This window comes from Pogona vitticeps, chromosome 5 (genome assembly GCF_051106095.1).
Source record: "Pogona vitticeps strain Pit_001003342236 chromosome 5, PviZW2.1, whole genome shotgun sequence".
NCBI lineage: Eukaryota > Metazoa > Chordata > Lepidosauria > Squamata > Agamidae > Pogona > Pogona vitticeps.
In genome coordinates, this window is record NC_135787.1 from 196,572,501 (window position 1) to 196,587,741 (window position 15,241).

General features: G+C 59.4%; 1 protein-coding gene across 1 annotated transcript in view; it reads right to left on the minus strand.

Moving 5' to 3' along the window:
- SND1 (staphylococcal nuclease and tudor domain containing 1) overlaps positions 1-15,241 on the minus strand; it is a 143,567-nt gene that overhangs the window by 6,861 nt on the left and 121,465 nt on the right. The window contains exon 17 of the mRNA XM_073002343.2: positions 579-767. Within this exon, the coding sequence (XP_072858444.2) occupies positions 579-767 (189 nt within the window). The remainder of the gene's footprint in view (positions 1-578; positions 768-15,241) is intronic.

The following is a 15,241-nucleotide window of genomic DNA, read 5'->3' on the forward strand; positions in this document are numbered from 1 at the left end:
GAAGGCTGAGATCTACGGGGAGCCGCCCACAGCCTTTTTGCTGACCCGCCCTCCTCTACCCACCTGGGCCCCATGGCTCGGCCTGGTTCCTGGGCCCTCAGCCACCCGCCACCCACCTCTCTCCAGGCCACGCAAAGCTCCCGTTCAGGCCACGCACCGGAACAGCCTGCCACCTGGGGCAGCAGCAGCAGCAGATGCTAGAGGTGGATCTGGGTGGGGGTGGCAGGAGCAAGATGGAGCAGGGGGCGCCCAGAGGGGATCCCCAGGGGTGGAGAAACGGCAGCTGACCCACCCCTGCTGGGCTAAGGGGCTGCAGGAAAGGGTTAGGGGGGTGTTTACCGCCTGCCCGCCATGGCTTCCCTTCCCTTTTCTGGCCGAGAATTGGGCCGGCCCTCCAAGGGAGGAGGAGAGCCAAGGGGTCAGGCCGAAGGTGAGGTGGGGGGCCGAGGGGGAGGCTCCCACAGCAGCTGACCGGGCTTTGCCCTCATGCACCTGCGCCCCCAGAGCCCCTCCATGGAGGCGGGAGTGCCCCCTCCCTCCTTCCCTCCCCCCTCCCCCCCGGGGGTCCCGGCGCGCACCTTCTCCTTCTTCTGCTTGGCGGCCTCCTCGGCGGCGGTCAGGGCCTTGAAGTAGCTGCTGCGCTCGGCCGTGAAGTGCACCTTGGAGAGGGCGTGCTCCACCAGGGCCACCGAGAGGTTGTTGCCCTCCACGTGCAGCCAGCCGATGAAGTTCCCGGCCTTGTCCATGCTCTCCACCTCCACCTCCACCTGCGGGGAGAAGCACACCGAGAAAAGGGGGAATGGTCAGCGAGCCCTCCAGGAAAAGGGGGAAGCGGAGGGGGCAGAGAAGAGGCCCCTCCCTCCCTCCCGGCCAATGGCGTCAGGACAGGCGCACGGGCTCGGCGCTTCCAGGGACCCCAGCAGAGATGGACGTGGGGGTGTGTGTGCATGCAGCAGGGGAGAGGAGAACACTCACACAGAGAGAGAGAGGCTCCTCGGGCACCCCCTCCCTTTCCAGGCAGCAGCCGCCCCCCACCCCCACCGACACAAGCGCAGGGCGAGGGAGGGAGGCCACGACTAGGACCCCTCCCCCACCGCCAACGGCAGCAGCACTTGAGCAAATGCAAAATCAATGCGCCATCCAATCCCCATGATCGAGCAGCGCACGACTTTGCTTCGGGGCTGCCCTTGCTGGGCGGGCAGCACAGACATCGATCCCTGTTCTGAACGTGTCGCGCGGCGGGCAAATGCCAGGCAGGGGAGGGGAGGGGGGAGGGGGCATGCGAGGGCCCTGGCCCCAGGCCCTGGAGCAGGCGAGCGAGGCCCCCGCCCACAGCAGGGGTCAGCCCCTTGGGGCGAGAGGGCACCGCCACGGCCAGAGAGCGGAGCTGAAGTCTTGTGAGGACACCTCAACCCAAGCTCTCTCCCCTGAGGGGGAGGGAGGGGGGAGAGACAAATTGGGAGAGAGAGAGAGAGAGAGAGAGAGAGAGAGAGAGCTTGGCTGCCCTCAGATCGGAGGCACTCCAAGCCTAGGTTGGGGGGCCAGATTCCCCCCCCCCGGTGCCTCGGAAGGGAAGAGCCAGCCCGAGGGGCCTTGGTCAAGCTGCGCAGTCCTGGGTTTGACCCAGGAGAAAAGGAAGGGTCAGCCACGTCTCTGAACTCCCTCCCTGGAAAGGGTCGCCCTAGGTTAGAATTGACACAATGGGACATGATGGTGATGATGATTAAAGCTGGCTAGATCGCTCGGCGGGGTTCAATCCCCCCCACGGTGTGCCTCCTGGGGAAAGAGCCAGCCAAGGGGAAACCCCTTCCGAGTCTTCTCTACCTTGGTCAGGATCCCGCAGGGTGGGGTCAGGATCCCTACCCTTTCCAGGGTAGGGAGTTCAGAGACGTGGCTGACCCTTCTGAGTAGACATGGTCTTGGGGGGGGGTAAAAATCAAGTCAATCAATAAATAAAATAAATACCTGGAAAAGCCTGGAAAGGTTTGGCTACTAGACAGCACAGGGTGAGGATGATCATTCTAACTTGGGGGGGGGAAGGGAGCCCTTCCATTTCTTGGGGAGAGGAGGGGCTCGAGGGCTTCCAGCAGTGTCCAAGGGCATCCCCGGGGCCCCTGTTGTGCAGAGGAGGGGGGGCTGATGCTCCTGATGCCAACCCTCCCAAAGGCGAGGCGGGGGCCCTTCCTTCCAGAGACAGCCAGCCCAGCCCCCCCCCCCGCCTCCCCGCCTCCCTTGGCAAGGCTGCAGTTCGGGAGGTGCCTGCTCTGAGGCCATAAAACGCCTCCCCTCGTGACCGCAAACACTCCTGTAAGCTGCTTCAGGCTCCATTAGGCATCAGAATGGATGCCTAAATATGCCTCAGGAGGCTGAGGCGCCTTGAGCTCCTCCAAGGGGGGGGGGGGAGTCTTCCCCAAGCCCAGATCTTGGAAGGGAGAGGCAAGGGCTAAAACCACCTCTGTGGAGGAGGCACCCCCTCCCCTCCCCTCCCCTCCCCAAGAGACAGCCACGTGCCTGCCAGGTGGCACCACCCACCCAACAACGCGGGGTGAGGGCAGGCCACCTCCCAGCCACGCCCACACCAGCGACTCCCCCCCCAAGAAGGGCAGGCCGAGAGACGGCCAAGAAAACAGAAACGCCAGGTGCCTGTCGAGTGGATTGGGACCCGAATTCAAGGGCGTTCTTCTCGGAAGGAGGGTCGGCAGTTGGGTAGGGGCACCCCAGTGGCCATGGGTGCCAACCCCCCTGCAATCCCAAAAGGAAGGTCAAGTGACAGCCAAGCTGTAGGTCAGGCGTCCCTTGGAAAATAGCGCGGCCTCAGGGTGGGTGGGAAGGCACTCCGTCTCCGCCCCCCAAAATAAGCTGGACGTTGAGGAATTCTCCCTCTGGACGACAGAAGGAAAGACCCCCCCCCCAGAAGAAGGACGCCTAGCCTTGAGCGGTTGCATCAGGACACTCCATGGGGGGAGGGGGGGTTGAACAGCCACCTGCACCATCTCAAGCCCCCTCAGAGTCTCCTAGGGGTGGCCCTAGCAGGTCCCCCAGTCAAGCAGGGCCAACGCCAGCTCCCTGGCTGGCTTCCCTCTCCGCTTCCCAGATGAATTCCAGGAAGCAGCTGGCGCGAATCCCTGGAGAGGAACTGAGGATGGGCACAGCAAGGGGTCCAGGATGGCACACAACATGCCTCCCCCCCCCAAGTTGAAGCGCTTCCCCCCCTCCCGCCATGGGATTGCCACCCAGAGGCTGCCAGGGCTCTATCCAGCCCTTGGCCCCTGCCCTTGCCCCCGGGTCTCCTCCCTCGGCCACACTGGGGCTTCCTGCAAGACGCCCATTTCCGAACACAAAAGGGGGCAGGACTCCCTCACGGGCAGAATCCCTGGGCACCAGGCTACCTCTCCTCCTCCCCCCCCCACAAAGCATACATGCACACGCACACACGCTCACACAGAGGCAACCGCCCAGCAGAGGGCAAGGCACAGTGGCCAGCTCTGGGAGAGGCCAGGGAGGAAGGAGGGAAGAGCCATCATCAGGGAGGGGGATCCTCTTGGTCTTCTTCCGGAAGGGAAGGGCGGCGGCGTCAGGATCTGCTCAACCAGATCCTGACCAAGGATGGCTATGCGGCAGCGGCTGAGCCTGAACTCCCTTCTTCTGCTCCTGCTCCACCCTCTTGCAAAAAGGCCTTTGATGCAAAAGGCAAAGCACCCAAAGGCCAAGAGGGTGGCTGGTTCCCACGTCTTTGGAGCCAGGCGGAGAGGGACACCCAAGGAGAATTAATCACCCAGGAGGGGTCCTCTCCCAGGACCAATAACCCTGGGCGCGATTAGCCCCAACCACCAGGACTGCGGGTCTCCTCATCCTTCAGCCCCTTTCCCCCCAACTCCAGCTCCAGCCTGCCACCCCTACAGAAGATGAGAACGTCAGTTTGGAAAACTGTGGGGAGGGTAGCCATGTGACAAAAGACAGTCAATGCCCCCAAAGCAGCTTCCTTAAGGTAATGGATGCAATGCATTATAAAAAAAAAAAAAACAACCCTTAGCAGCAGCCTTGAAAATGCACCCTGGATGCATTCTCAGTTCTACTGTATGGCATGAACTTTAATGCAGGCTGTGGAAAACAAGACAGAAGCATTTGGAGTGGGGATTTATTGAAGGCTGCTAAACATTTGTGGGAAAGAAGAATTTAAGGCCAAGAAATCATAAAATGTATGATGAAGACAAACAAATCATAAAATGCAGAAAACTCTGTTAAGATTAGAAATGTGTATGTGCAGAATGTTGAAATAAATCTAGGAGGGTTCTGAAAAAGTAACCCTGAAAATGAAAGTGTTTTAAAAACCAAGGCTTGAATGATAATTGACTATAGTCATTTGTAAACAATTAGCCAGCCGAGCAAGGTGACTGGACAAAAAATAATCCCCGAGAACTGTTTATGTCGGAAACAGACCAGAATTATTCCTGCAGGGAGGCCGACATTTAAAAGCCACACTTGTCATGCAGACCAACAGGTTGACTGATGGAAATGGTCTAATGGGAGAAACCGACCCATTCCAGACATGAGTGGTTTTAAAAAAGCAGTCTTCCCTCCTAATTCTCCGTTTCCTTTCCAGACCCATGTGCCCCCCTGTTTCCCCTCCTCCTGGGATCCTGTCACCTCCTTGTCTCTTCCGTCCTCCCCCCCACCCCCACAAGCCTGGTAGGTTGAGCATTACCAGCAATGAGAGGAAACGCCTTGTGTGTCTCTCTGTCTGTGTATGGTGTGTGTGTGTGTGTGGATGTCCAAGGCCACCAGCTCCTCAGGGAGACGGGACCTGCTTGGGCCTGGTGCCTTTGAGCACTCATGGGGCTAAAGCAAAGGCCAGGGCAGAAGCCCCTCCTTACAGATCAAAGGGTGAAGTCGCCCCTTGGAAAGCTCAGAAGCCGCAGCCCACAGCAAACTTGGGTGAGCCCCACGCTGCCGGCCACTGGGATCCCCGGGCATGGCTGGCTACAGACATGGGCCCCAATCCCTGATTCTCAGCTTACAAAGAGGGGCCTGCCCCAGAGTCTGCTATGCTGCACCAGCACGCATGGAGCCGGAAAAGCGCTCTGTGTGCTTCCAGAGCTGAGCAGGAACAAGAGACAGAAAAGCCACAATGGAAAAGCCAGGATAGAGAGGGCGAGGAGGGGGAGGGGGGGCAGCCTGGACAGCTTGGGGGAGGGAAGGGGGCACACGGGGGGCACCCTGCTCCAGGGAGAGCCAGTGCAAGGGAGTCGTGGTTGCACCCCTGGAGACTGAGGTTCGGATCCCACCCACTCCCGGACATAATGCTCACTGGGTGACCTTGGGCCAGTCATGACATCTCACCCTGATCTACCCGATAGGGCCGTTGTAGGGAGGATAAGGTGGGGAAGAAGAAGAGAGTCTCCAGCAGACTGGAGGAGAAGTGGGGTAGACACAGGACCAAGAAACCGGCCTCCCACCAGGATGGAGCTGTGGCTGTTTGCCACCAGCCCAGGAAAAGAGAGGCTCAAGTCTGCCCCCACCCCCACCCCCACCCCGCTTCGGCCGACCTGAGGATCTAGTCTAGACCTCCTGCAGCCCAGCCCAGCCCAGGCATGGCCCAGTTCATTCCTAGCAGCCACATCTGGGCAAAGAAGCCATCAAGCTGGAGGACGGGTTGACAGGACTCGCTAGGTAAGCGCACGGCCGGCCCCTGCCTGTCACACTCCCCTTTGGGGTGGTCTGGCGATAAGCATGCCTGGTTCTTCCAACCCCCACTCTGAGACAGTGACGTCCCCGCGGCTGCTCTGGGAGATGGAGGCAGATCCACCGCAGATATCCCGATGAGCAGACACAAAGCAGACAGCATCCGGGCAGAAAGGAAGCAGTTTGGGGCCACAGGGGCCCCCTGGGGATCCTGGACTTGCCCTTTCTGCCTCCCCCCCCCCACAAATGCTCACCTGCAGCCTCAGAAACCAGCCTCCAGGGCCAGGTCTCCATTGCCCCAGGACCTCCTTCTCACCCCCCACATGCTTCTTTCCTGGCTGGCTCTAAATCCAGCAGGCTCTGCCCTTTCCCTCGTGCATGCCCGCCATCCTCTCCGTCCACCCCCAGAAGGGGAGGAGGGAAGTCTCCCCATGGCACCCAGGAAGGATTGGCTTCCTTCCATAGCTGCCTGCCGGGATCTCCATCTCCGGCACCAGAAATGAGGGCAGGACTGAGCAGGCAATGAAGGCAGAGAGCTGGTTCCGAGGGGGGGTAAGAAAGCCTCTCCGGAAGGCGGGCACCGGACGGCCCTCAAGGACACCTATGTGGGCAGGGCGTGCCGCCCAAGGCGGAGACAGCAGCTGCCGCTCAGAGGGCACCTGAGCGTTGAGCGCAGCAGCCCTGGCGGGCAGAGTGGGGATGGTCAAGATCAGACGAGGGCAGGCGAGGAAGGCAAGGAGGGCTCGGGGAATCACAGGCAGGGAACCAGCTGGCCAGCCTTCACCTCCCAGGAGGTCCAAACGGCCCACAACACTCCCTAATCCACTCCTCCAGTTCAAGGCGATGCTCCTACTCGCTGGGGCAAGTTGTGGGCATCGCCCAGAGTGGTTGCATCGGCACCAAGATCACTTAAAAATAAAGCCCTCCATGGGCCAAGGGGTAGGTAACGCGGGGGGACAGAAAGCAGCGGCTTTGCGTGCAAAAAGTGGCCGCTTCTCTCTCCCAGCACTGAACAGGGGCAGCCGAGGAATGGCCCTGCCAGTCCTCTCCCAGGCCAGGTAGCCAGGTGTGAGGTCTCAGGCACCTGCCTTCATCAGGGGGTCCCTCTCCCCTTCGTGGATGCCCCAAGCCAGAAGCTCAACCACATGTGAAACATCTGCCCAGGAGAAGCAGCTGCAGGGAGACCTCCTCACATCACCTGCAGCCCGACAGGTACGTCCACGCAGGAGCACGGACAGGGATGGCCAGACATTCCCTCCTTTCCTCTGGTGCTCATGCTAAAATGGCTGGCAGAAGTGACCCCCCCTCGCCCCTGCGCCCCCCCTGACTCTGTGGCTGTGTCCTTCTTCCCACTTCTTCTTCTGTCCACCATCGACGCCCTTCTGCTGCCGACCCTGCCACCCCCACATGCCAATTCCTGTCTCAGACAAGAAGGGGGGGAACATTGTCTGCCCCTTGATTCCTCACCAGGCCTGCCTTTGCCCCTCCCTGGAAGGGACTCAAGACCAGCCCCAAAGGCAGCAGCAGCAGAAACGATCTCTCTCTCTCTCTCTCTCTCTCTCTCGTTAAGCCAACTAAACAGACTTGGAGAGCAAACTCCCCCCCCCCGTCACCACAGCCCCTCCCCACAAAAGACATGCCCCTGGGCTGTTTTAGCAAAGGAGGAGGCCTGAGCCCCAAAGCAGAAAGCTGGCCTGCCAGCCTACAAGAGTATGTGAGTGACAGTGTGTGTGTGTGTGTGTGCACGTGGGGGTGCAGGGACAAGTGATGGACGATCCCTGCCAATTCCTGCGCTCACTCCTTGCCTATCAGGTCGTTATCTTATCAGGACAGGCCTGATCACCAGCCTGGAAGCGGAAGATGCCTTCAAGGCTGCTGACGGGGGTTCAGGCAAGCCAAGCAGGAGACGGGGATGGAGCAGAGCTTGACTCCAAGCGCCCCGAGAGGGGAGGGGTGGGGAGGCTCCCGTGGGACCGGGGAGCCGGGGGTCCTGGCAAAGCAGGGGCCCTACCTTGGGAGGGAGGTTGCCTATCCCTGGCTGCTGTTGCTGCTTCAGCGGAAGCCGGCGGGTCCTTTCCCTCCTAGGAGCCCTGGCTGGGAGGATCCAAAGGCAAAACGCAGGCGCAGAAAGGGGGGGGGGGAAGAAGGCCATGGTCGGGGAGTGCTCTTGACTCACTGGTGAACCTCCCACCCTCTGAGAGGCCAAGAGCCAAGCCACTCCAGGGGTGGCAGTAGGAGGGGGGGAGGTTTATAAAAGGTGGGCGAGCAAGGGTCCCCCAAAAGGGGTCACGATCCACCCTCCAAGTGGCCCTGGTGAGGCCAAGAAGAGCTGCTCACAGAACCAACCAGAGGGGAGATAAATCTGGGTGTAATCCTGCACAGGGTCACCCAGGGCCTGGCCCAAGGCATAGCGAGGGGCTGAGCGGTTTAGGAAAAGTGGCCGCAGGGCCACCCAACGCTATGGATGCCGTCCGTCTGAAGTTGGAACTTCTCGAGAGAAAAACAACCATCGCAACAACAAAAAGATGGCAAGGAACACCTTGAATGGTCAAGGGTCTAATAACACTGACCAGGATTAAAACTCATCTAGGAAACTATACCAGCGGCCAAGGAAGGCACAAAGGAAGCTGTCCAAGGAAAGGGACGACATCTTTGTTCAGCAAGTGGAAGGAACTCTTGCCCAGCGGAGGAGAACCGGAACCGAAAGAGGGACTGGCCAAAGAAGCGCAAGACCAGGGGCAAAAGGGGACGGAGAGCCAGGGGCCAATTACGAAGGAAGACCAGCCGTCCAAGCAGCCAGAAAAAAAAAAAATCCCAAAGAGTGATCAGCCTTATTGGGAACATAGCATACTTTACCACAGTGCTTCCCAACCTTGGATCTCCAGATATTCTTGGCCTACAACTCCCAGAAATCCTGGCCAGCACAGCGAGTGGCGAAGGCTTCTGGGTGTTGCAGTCCAAAGCTGGGAATTATTGCTTTATCGGATGCAGAGACAGAGCAATGGCAGGCCTTAATGACGAACTCAAAAAGAAGAAACCACTAGCTCCAGATGAGGTCCACCTGCGAGTTCTTGAAGAATGCAAATATGGAATGGCTGACTTCTCAAAAACCAAAGGAAAAAAAAGCATAACATGTCCCTGACATCAGCTTCAGCATCAGAGAACTGGAAGTCACCCAATGGAACAGGGGCACCCATTTTAGAAGGGCGACCCAAAGGGAATCCAAGAAATCAATACTTTGAGTTGAAAGGGGCCTCTAAGGCCACCCAGTCCAACCCCTCTGCTCAAGACAGGAATACAAATCTAAGCAGATCAGACAGAGGGTGGCCCAATGTTCTTTCGAAAGCCTCCAGGGCTGGAGTGCTCACCACCTCCCTTTGAGGTCATGGGTTCCATTATTGTACTGCTCTAATGGCTAGGGAGTCTTTCCGGATATTCAGCCTCAATTTGCCTTCTTTTTACAGGCAACTTATCTTAACTGTTCTTTGAAGAGACTGATAACTGGCCAGAGGATAGGAGGAAATGAGCATGACCTGCCAGGGGTAGAGGTGACCGCCTCCCCCCGGGGCCTGTCTTAAACCCTGGAATTTGAATGTGGTTGCAAACAGAGGGGTGCCAGCAAATGTCCAGTGCTGCTCCTTGGTTCCCAACTTCACTGGCTGGCTGGAGTGGACTAAGCTGGTTACAAATGGTCAAGGGAAGGATGGCCAGACATTTTGTGCCAGAGAGCAGCTGCTGTGGGAACAGGAAAGCCCTCGCTGGAGATGGTCAAGGGGAACTCAACCTGCCCAAGACTCTCCTCCCGCAACCACCACCACCACCACCACCACCTGCACAGCCTAGGAGGGATCAGCAGGTGCTTTTCGCTGCCTCTCAGAAGGGGCTTTATGGGCTGGGGCTGGTGTAGGGAAGAGCAGCCAGCCAAATGATCCAGGGCTCAAGCGGCTGGCTGCAGGAGGTGTGAAAAAAGGAAGAAAAAAGCAGAGTTAAGGGGAGAGGCCACGCGGGGATGTACAATTAGGCATCAAGTTGAACTGGAAGAGGAGAGCCTGTGGCGGTTAGGTTGGATTTGCTGTCACAAGATGGAATGAGGGCTGTTTCAAGAGAGGAAGACCCCGGAAGAGCCTACAAGTATAGGCGGCTACATGTGTGTGTGTGTGTGTGTGTGTGTGTGTGTGCGCACGTGCGTGCGTGCGTGCACATGTGTGTGTTCATATGCCAAGACCCAAGGAACTCTCGGCTGCGTCCACGGGGAGTTCCCGAGATTTATCTTCCACTATTTTAACACAGCAGAAGGGCCTGTCCTGTGTGTGCTCCTGCCGAGAACACCGGAAGGAACGGCAGAACATCAGAATAACGACACCCTGGATGGTGCTGGCTGATGTATCCCCTCTGTGGGCTCACTGAAGTATATTAATTCTTCTGGACTGCCAGGATCCCCCTGCAGAGCCTTCTGGATGCGGGTGTTTAATCTGTTTACCCCGGGCTTCAGTGTGAGCAAGACCCTTGGCTCAAAAGGTCTTGTGCGTTCCCAGGAGAAAACCAAATTCTCTTGCTTGGGGGGGGGGGCGGGCAGCTCAGTGCTGCTTCGCTGAATGGCAGAGGGAGGGCATTCTGCCAGGAGGTGGGGAGCGGCTGTTCCATTGAGCATGGACCCCCTACCCCACCCCCACCCCCAGGGCCGGCACAAAGGCGCCTTTGAAAGACAAGCCCCATGTGGCAACCAGCCAAACGAGAGGCACGCAGGTGGCCAAGCGCTCCCCAGCTCCTGCAGCCAGTGGGGCTGGCTTGGCAGTGGAGATGGGCAAACAGGACATGATGGCTAAATGGGGGGGGGGGTGTGCCCTCTGGGCAAATCTCCTCCTCCTCCAAGCAGCCGCACGAGCTGGGCACTGGGTCAAGCCAGGAGGGCCATCATGCAGCCTTGGCCAGCAGCCGTGCTGATGCAGGCGCACGGATGTTCCTGGCCCAGGACTCTGCCAATAGGATCCGAGTCACAGCCCTCTGTGCTGGATGGTGGGGGTGGGAAGCCCCAGTGACTCACTGAGAGCCCTTTCCTGCCTCTCTTCTCCTGAGGAATGCAGGCCACTGATCCCAGCCTGGCACCGGAGACAGAGGCCCCCAGCCCTGCCCTGCCCTGCTCCACAGGTATGAAGGGTCCCCCGTGTGTGATGTGGCTAAAAAAGGGTCAATGCTATTTTAGGCTGCAGTAACAGTATGGTTTCCAAATCCCATCAGGCACTAGTTCTCCTTTATTCAGGACTGGTTAGTTCACACCTTGAGTCCTGTGTCCAATTTCTGGACACCACACTTCAAGAAGGAGGCCAACACACTGGAGCAAGTTCAGAAGAGGGCAACAAGGAGGATCAGGGGGCCGGAAGCCAAGACCGAGGATGAAAGATGGAAAGAACTGAACATGTTTAGCCCTGAGAAAAGAAGACGGGGGGGGGGGGGTAATAGGATAGCACTTTTCAAATATTTGAAAGGCTGTCTGTCCTACAGAAGAGGAGCAAGATCTGTTCTTGATCATCCCACAGTGCAGGACACGCAACAATGGGCTCAAGTTAAAGAAGCCAGATTTCGATCGAATATCAGGAAAAACTTCCTAACTGTTAGAGCAGTACAACAGTGGACCCAATGACCTTGAGAGGTGGTGAGTGCTCCAACACTGGCAGCATTCAAGAAAAACTTAAGACAATCCCCCTGGCGAATCTGCTTTGATTTGTATTCCTGCACTGAGCAGGGGGCCTTATAGGCCTCTTCTAACTTCACCGGTCTTTGCTTCTATGCTTCTGTGCAGAGGAACTTGCCATGGTTCCAGCTGCTCCGGCCGGTCTCTGCCCATCTGCTGCACGGACACGCTGGGAGGCAGGGAACAGGGTTCCTTCCCCCCCCCCCCCCCCGGTGCCTCCCACAGGGCCTTCCAGCCATCAGGGAAGGGCTACTCACCTTGCACAAGAAATGCCTGGTCTGGGAACACCAGAAACCCCCACCCCTTCCCAGGACAAAAGCCTGGGCCAAAGCTTAGTCCTGAAATGGCACAAAGGAGTCAGGCAGAAGAGAGTGCCCCTGGACACGTGTAGAGTGCACCGCTTGGATTATTCCGAGGCAGCCCTTTCCTGCCCATCAAAAAACAAAGAGGAGGGAAATCATGGCTTTGAAGTTGTCGGGAGCTGTGAGGCTCCCTCTGAAGAAAAGGAGACCCCTCCCCAAAGTATTGGTGCCCTTAGAAAAAGTAGGGGGGCTGCCTCTCTCCTGCGGAGGGCAGAGAAAGCCCCCCCCAGCTGGTGGTTTCACTGGGACAAGAGCCCCGATGATTTCCAGGCACGGGTAATTAGGGCGTCTTGGGAAGGAAATTAGCCTTCTGTATTTGGCAGCGACTGTAGTGGTGCCAGGTGAGCCAGGGCAGGGGGCCGGGGGCTCTGCCCTGCGGCACGTCTGCCTACCAGCGCCACTCATGATCCTGCTGAGTTACGACACCCGGGTGGGCGAGGAGAGATATTTATAGCTGCCCATAAATTTGTCTGACTCCTAATAAGTCGAGGTAATGGTCACCCTTTAGTGCCTTTTGCTGTGATTCCTGAAATGCCTGTTAATTAAGAGGCAAAGCCGGTCTGGTCCCCCTGCTCCCCCTGCCGCCCCCCCCGCCCTCCTGGCCCAATTACTCGATGTCGATTCCTCAGAGGACAGTCAGGCCAGGATGAACTTGCCTTGAAACGCCCTCCCTGCCTGCCTGCCCATCCCTTGCAGAAACTCCGGCAAGCCTCGTTGTCAGGAAGGAAGAAGGTGGCTGACCTTCCTGCTTGGCCCACCCCAACCCTGGTCCTCTCTCAGCAGGAGGGTGTGACATCTGACTTGGCCCCCTCACCAGACCCCCCCTCCCTCTCTCAGGAAAGAGATCTTGGTGTGCTGGTGGACAGCTCGATGAAAGGATCAACCCAGTGTGCAGCAGCAGTGGAGAAGGCCAAAAGAAGAACAGACCATAGAAAATATTTCTTGACCCAGCAAGTTGTTAGTCTGTGGAATGTCTTGCCACAGGATGTGGGGATGGCCTCTGGCCTAGAGGCCTTTCAGAGGGGAACTGGACAGATTTCTGGAGAAAAAGTCCATTGCAGGGGACAAGTCACGATGGGGATGTATCATCTCCAGGCTTAAAAAGACGGTACTTCAAAATGCTAGATGCAAGGGAGGGGGATGAGGAGACAGCGTGGGGCTCCCAGAGGCATCTATAGGTTCTCTCCTCCTACACCTGAGGGTCTGGATGAGGCGCTTTGGGGATCCAAGAGACGTCGTCCAAGTATTAGCAGAGGGGCTTGGGTGAAGGGGGCAGCAGAAGGGGAAATGGCCCCTGTGGACCGGCCCCTAGCGCCCCTTCCCTTCGGGGCCCAGGGGTCTGGCCAGAAGGAGGGAGGCGAAAGAGCTGGGCCTCGCTGGGCGGACACGGCCTGCCTGCGGTCGGAAATCCTGCTCCTCAGCGACCAAAGGGGAGTCCCTTTTCTGACTGAGGGAAAGGGGCTAGCCACCCTCCCCTGCCAGAAAATGCCCCCCCCGCCTGTCCATCCTGAGAGCCAGCGACTGACAGACTAAAGACAGCCTGCTTCACGCTGGCCTGCCACCTGGGCTCCTCAGGGGTCAGCAGAAGCAGCTCCTTCCCCCCCTCCCTCCCCACCAAGACACACACACACACACACACACACACACACGGGTGCCAGCCTTGTCCCCCCCCCCCGACATTCTCTTGTTGGGCCAGCCGTGGGGAGGATGCTCCAGGACACCCCTCTGCTCCCCATCTGCAAATGGGACGGGCAGCCCCAGCTTCCTCCTGACCGGAAGAGTCCTGAGAAGCACCGTCCCCCTGGTAAAGCAACCTCCAAACACAAGCCCAGGCAAACCCTCCCGAGCCCTCCTCAGCCTCTTGGCACGACTGGTCGCAGGGGGGCACGGCTGCCTGGAGGCGAAGCCCTCCCCTACGGCTGAATCCCAGAGGGGGTCCAGTTGCCTGTGGTGCAAACAGAGCCCAGGGGGCCACAGGGGACCTCGCTCAGACCCTGCTCCAAGACTCCCCCTGCCTTCTTAACGGGTCTGTGGGCCAAGGGGGTCCCGGATGTGCCAACTCTGACCGGCAGCCTCTCCCAAGCCAGTCAGCGGCCTGGTGGACCCAAGCCACCCCTACACTCGTCCTGGGAGCCGAGACTTTGCAGTCTGCAGGGATGGGTGCAAAATTGCTCTGTCTCAGCCCCAGAAGGACAACAGCCTCCACAGGCCCGCCACAGCAAAGGAAGGAAGGAAGGAAGGAAGGAAGGAAGGAAGGAAGGAGAGGAATGGATGGATGGATGGATGGAAGGAAGGAAGGAGAGGAATGGATGGATGGATGGAAGGAAGGAAGGAAGGAAGGAAGGAAGGAAGGAAGGAAGGAAGGAAGGAAGGAAGGAAATGATGGATGGATGGAAGGGAGGGAGGGAGGGAGGGAGGGAGGGAGGGAGGAAGGAAGGAAGGAAGGAAGGAAGGAAGGAGAGGAATGGATGGATGGATGGATGGAAGGAAGGAAGGAGAGGAATGGATGGATGGATGGAAGGAAGGAAGGAAGGAAGGAAGGAAGGAAGGAAGGAAGGAAGGAAGGAAGGAAGGAAGGAAGGAAGGAAATGCTAATTCCAGACACCTTGGTTGGGATTAGCCACACTCTGAGGCAGCAGCTGTGGGGGCTCTGATGTCACCTTGCACAAGAGGAGATGGTTTCTCGAGCAGAAAGGGGGAGGCCTCGAGAACTCCCAAAGGAAAAAGGGGCAGCCCAGGCCAGCTGACTTGACACATGGAGGTGTGGCCCAGCAGGGAGGTGGGCAGGCTTTGGCCCAGCAGGCTGCCAGGACCAGCTCGACCAGGCCTCTCCGGAGACTCCAACTGGCCAGCAACTAAACCTGCGAGTCTGTCTGGCGCTGGGGGGTGGGGGGGTGGGGGTGGCTTCTCCCCCACGCCCGCCCCGCCCGCCGGGCCAACTCCCCCAGCAGCCCAGCCTGCTCCGCAAAGCAGCTGCCCGCGGTCCTCTCCGCGCACTTGCGGACCGGGGTGGAAGGGCTCTCCAAGGCCCCCGGGCAGGGCAGACCCCTCGGCCGCCGCCGCCTACTCCTCGGCGCACACACGTCCCGCCCCCGCCCCCACCCCGCCGCCCCCGCCCGTCTCCCGCGCCCCCGGGACGCGCCCGGCCGCGAAGGAGCCCGCTGTGCGCCAGGCGCGCAACTGCGCCCCTTCCCGGCAGCCCCCCAGACGGCTGCGCACCGCACCGGGGCGCGCAAGGGCCGCGTCGGGGAGAGGCAGGCAAGCGGGCACCTGCCAGGGAGAAGAGTAAGGGAGCGGGGTGGGCGCCTCTCCTCCGAGGGGCCCCGGCCGGCTGCGCGCCCTCCTCCCCGGCGCCCCGCCGCGGAGCCGAGCGAGGGGAGGCTGCGCTCCGCAAAGCGCGCGCCGGGCTCCGGCTCCTCTTGGCCGCCCGCGCCCGCGCCCGCGCCTCCTTTGCCCCGCGCGGCGGCCGCCCGGCGCCCCTTCTCCGGCGGCTCGCTGCCCCCCC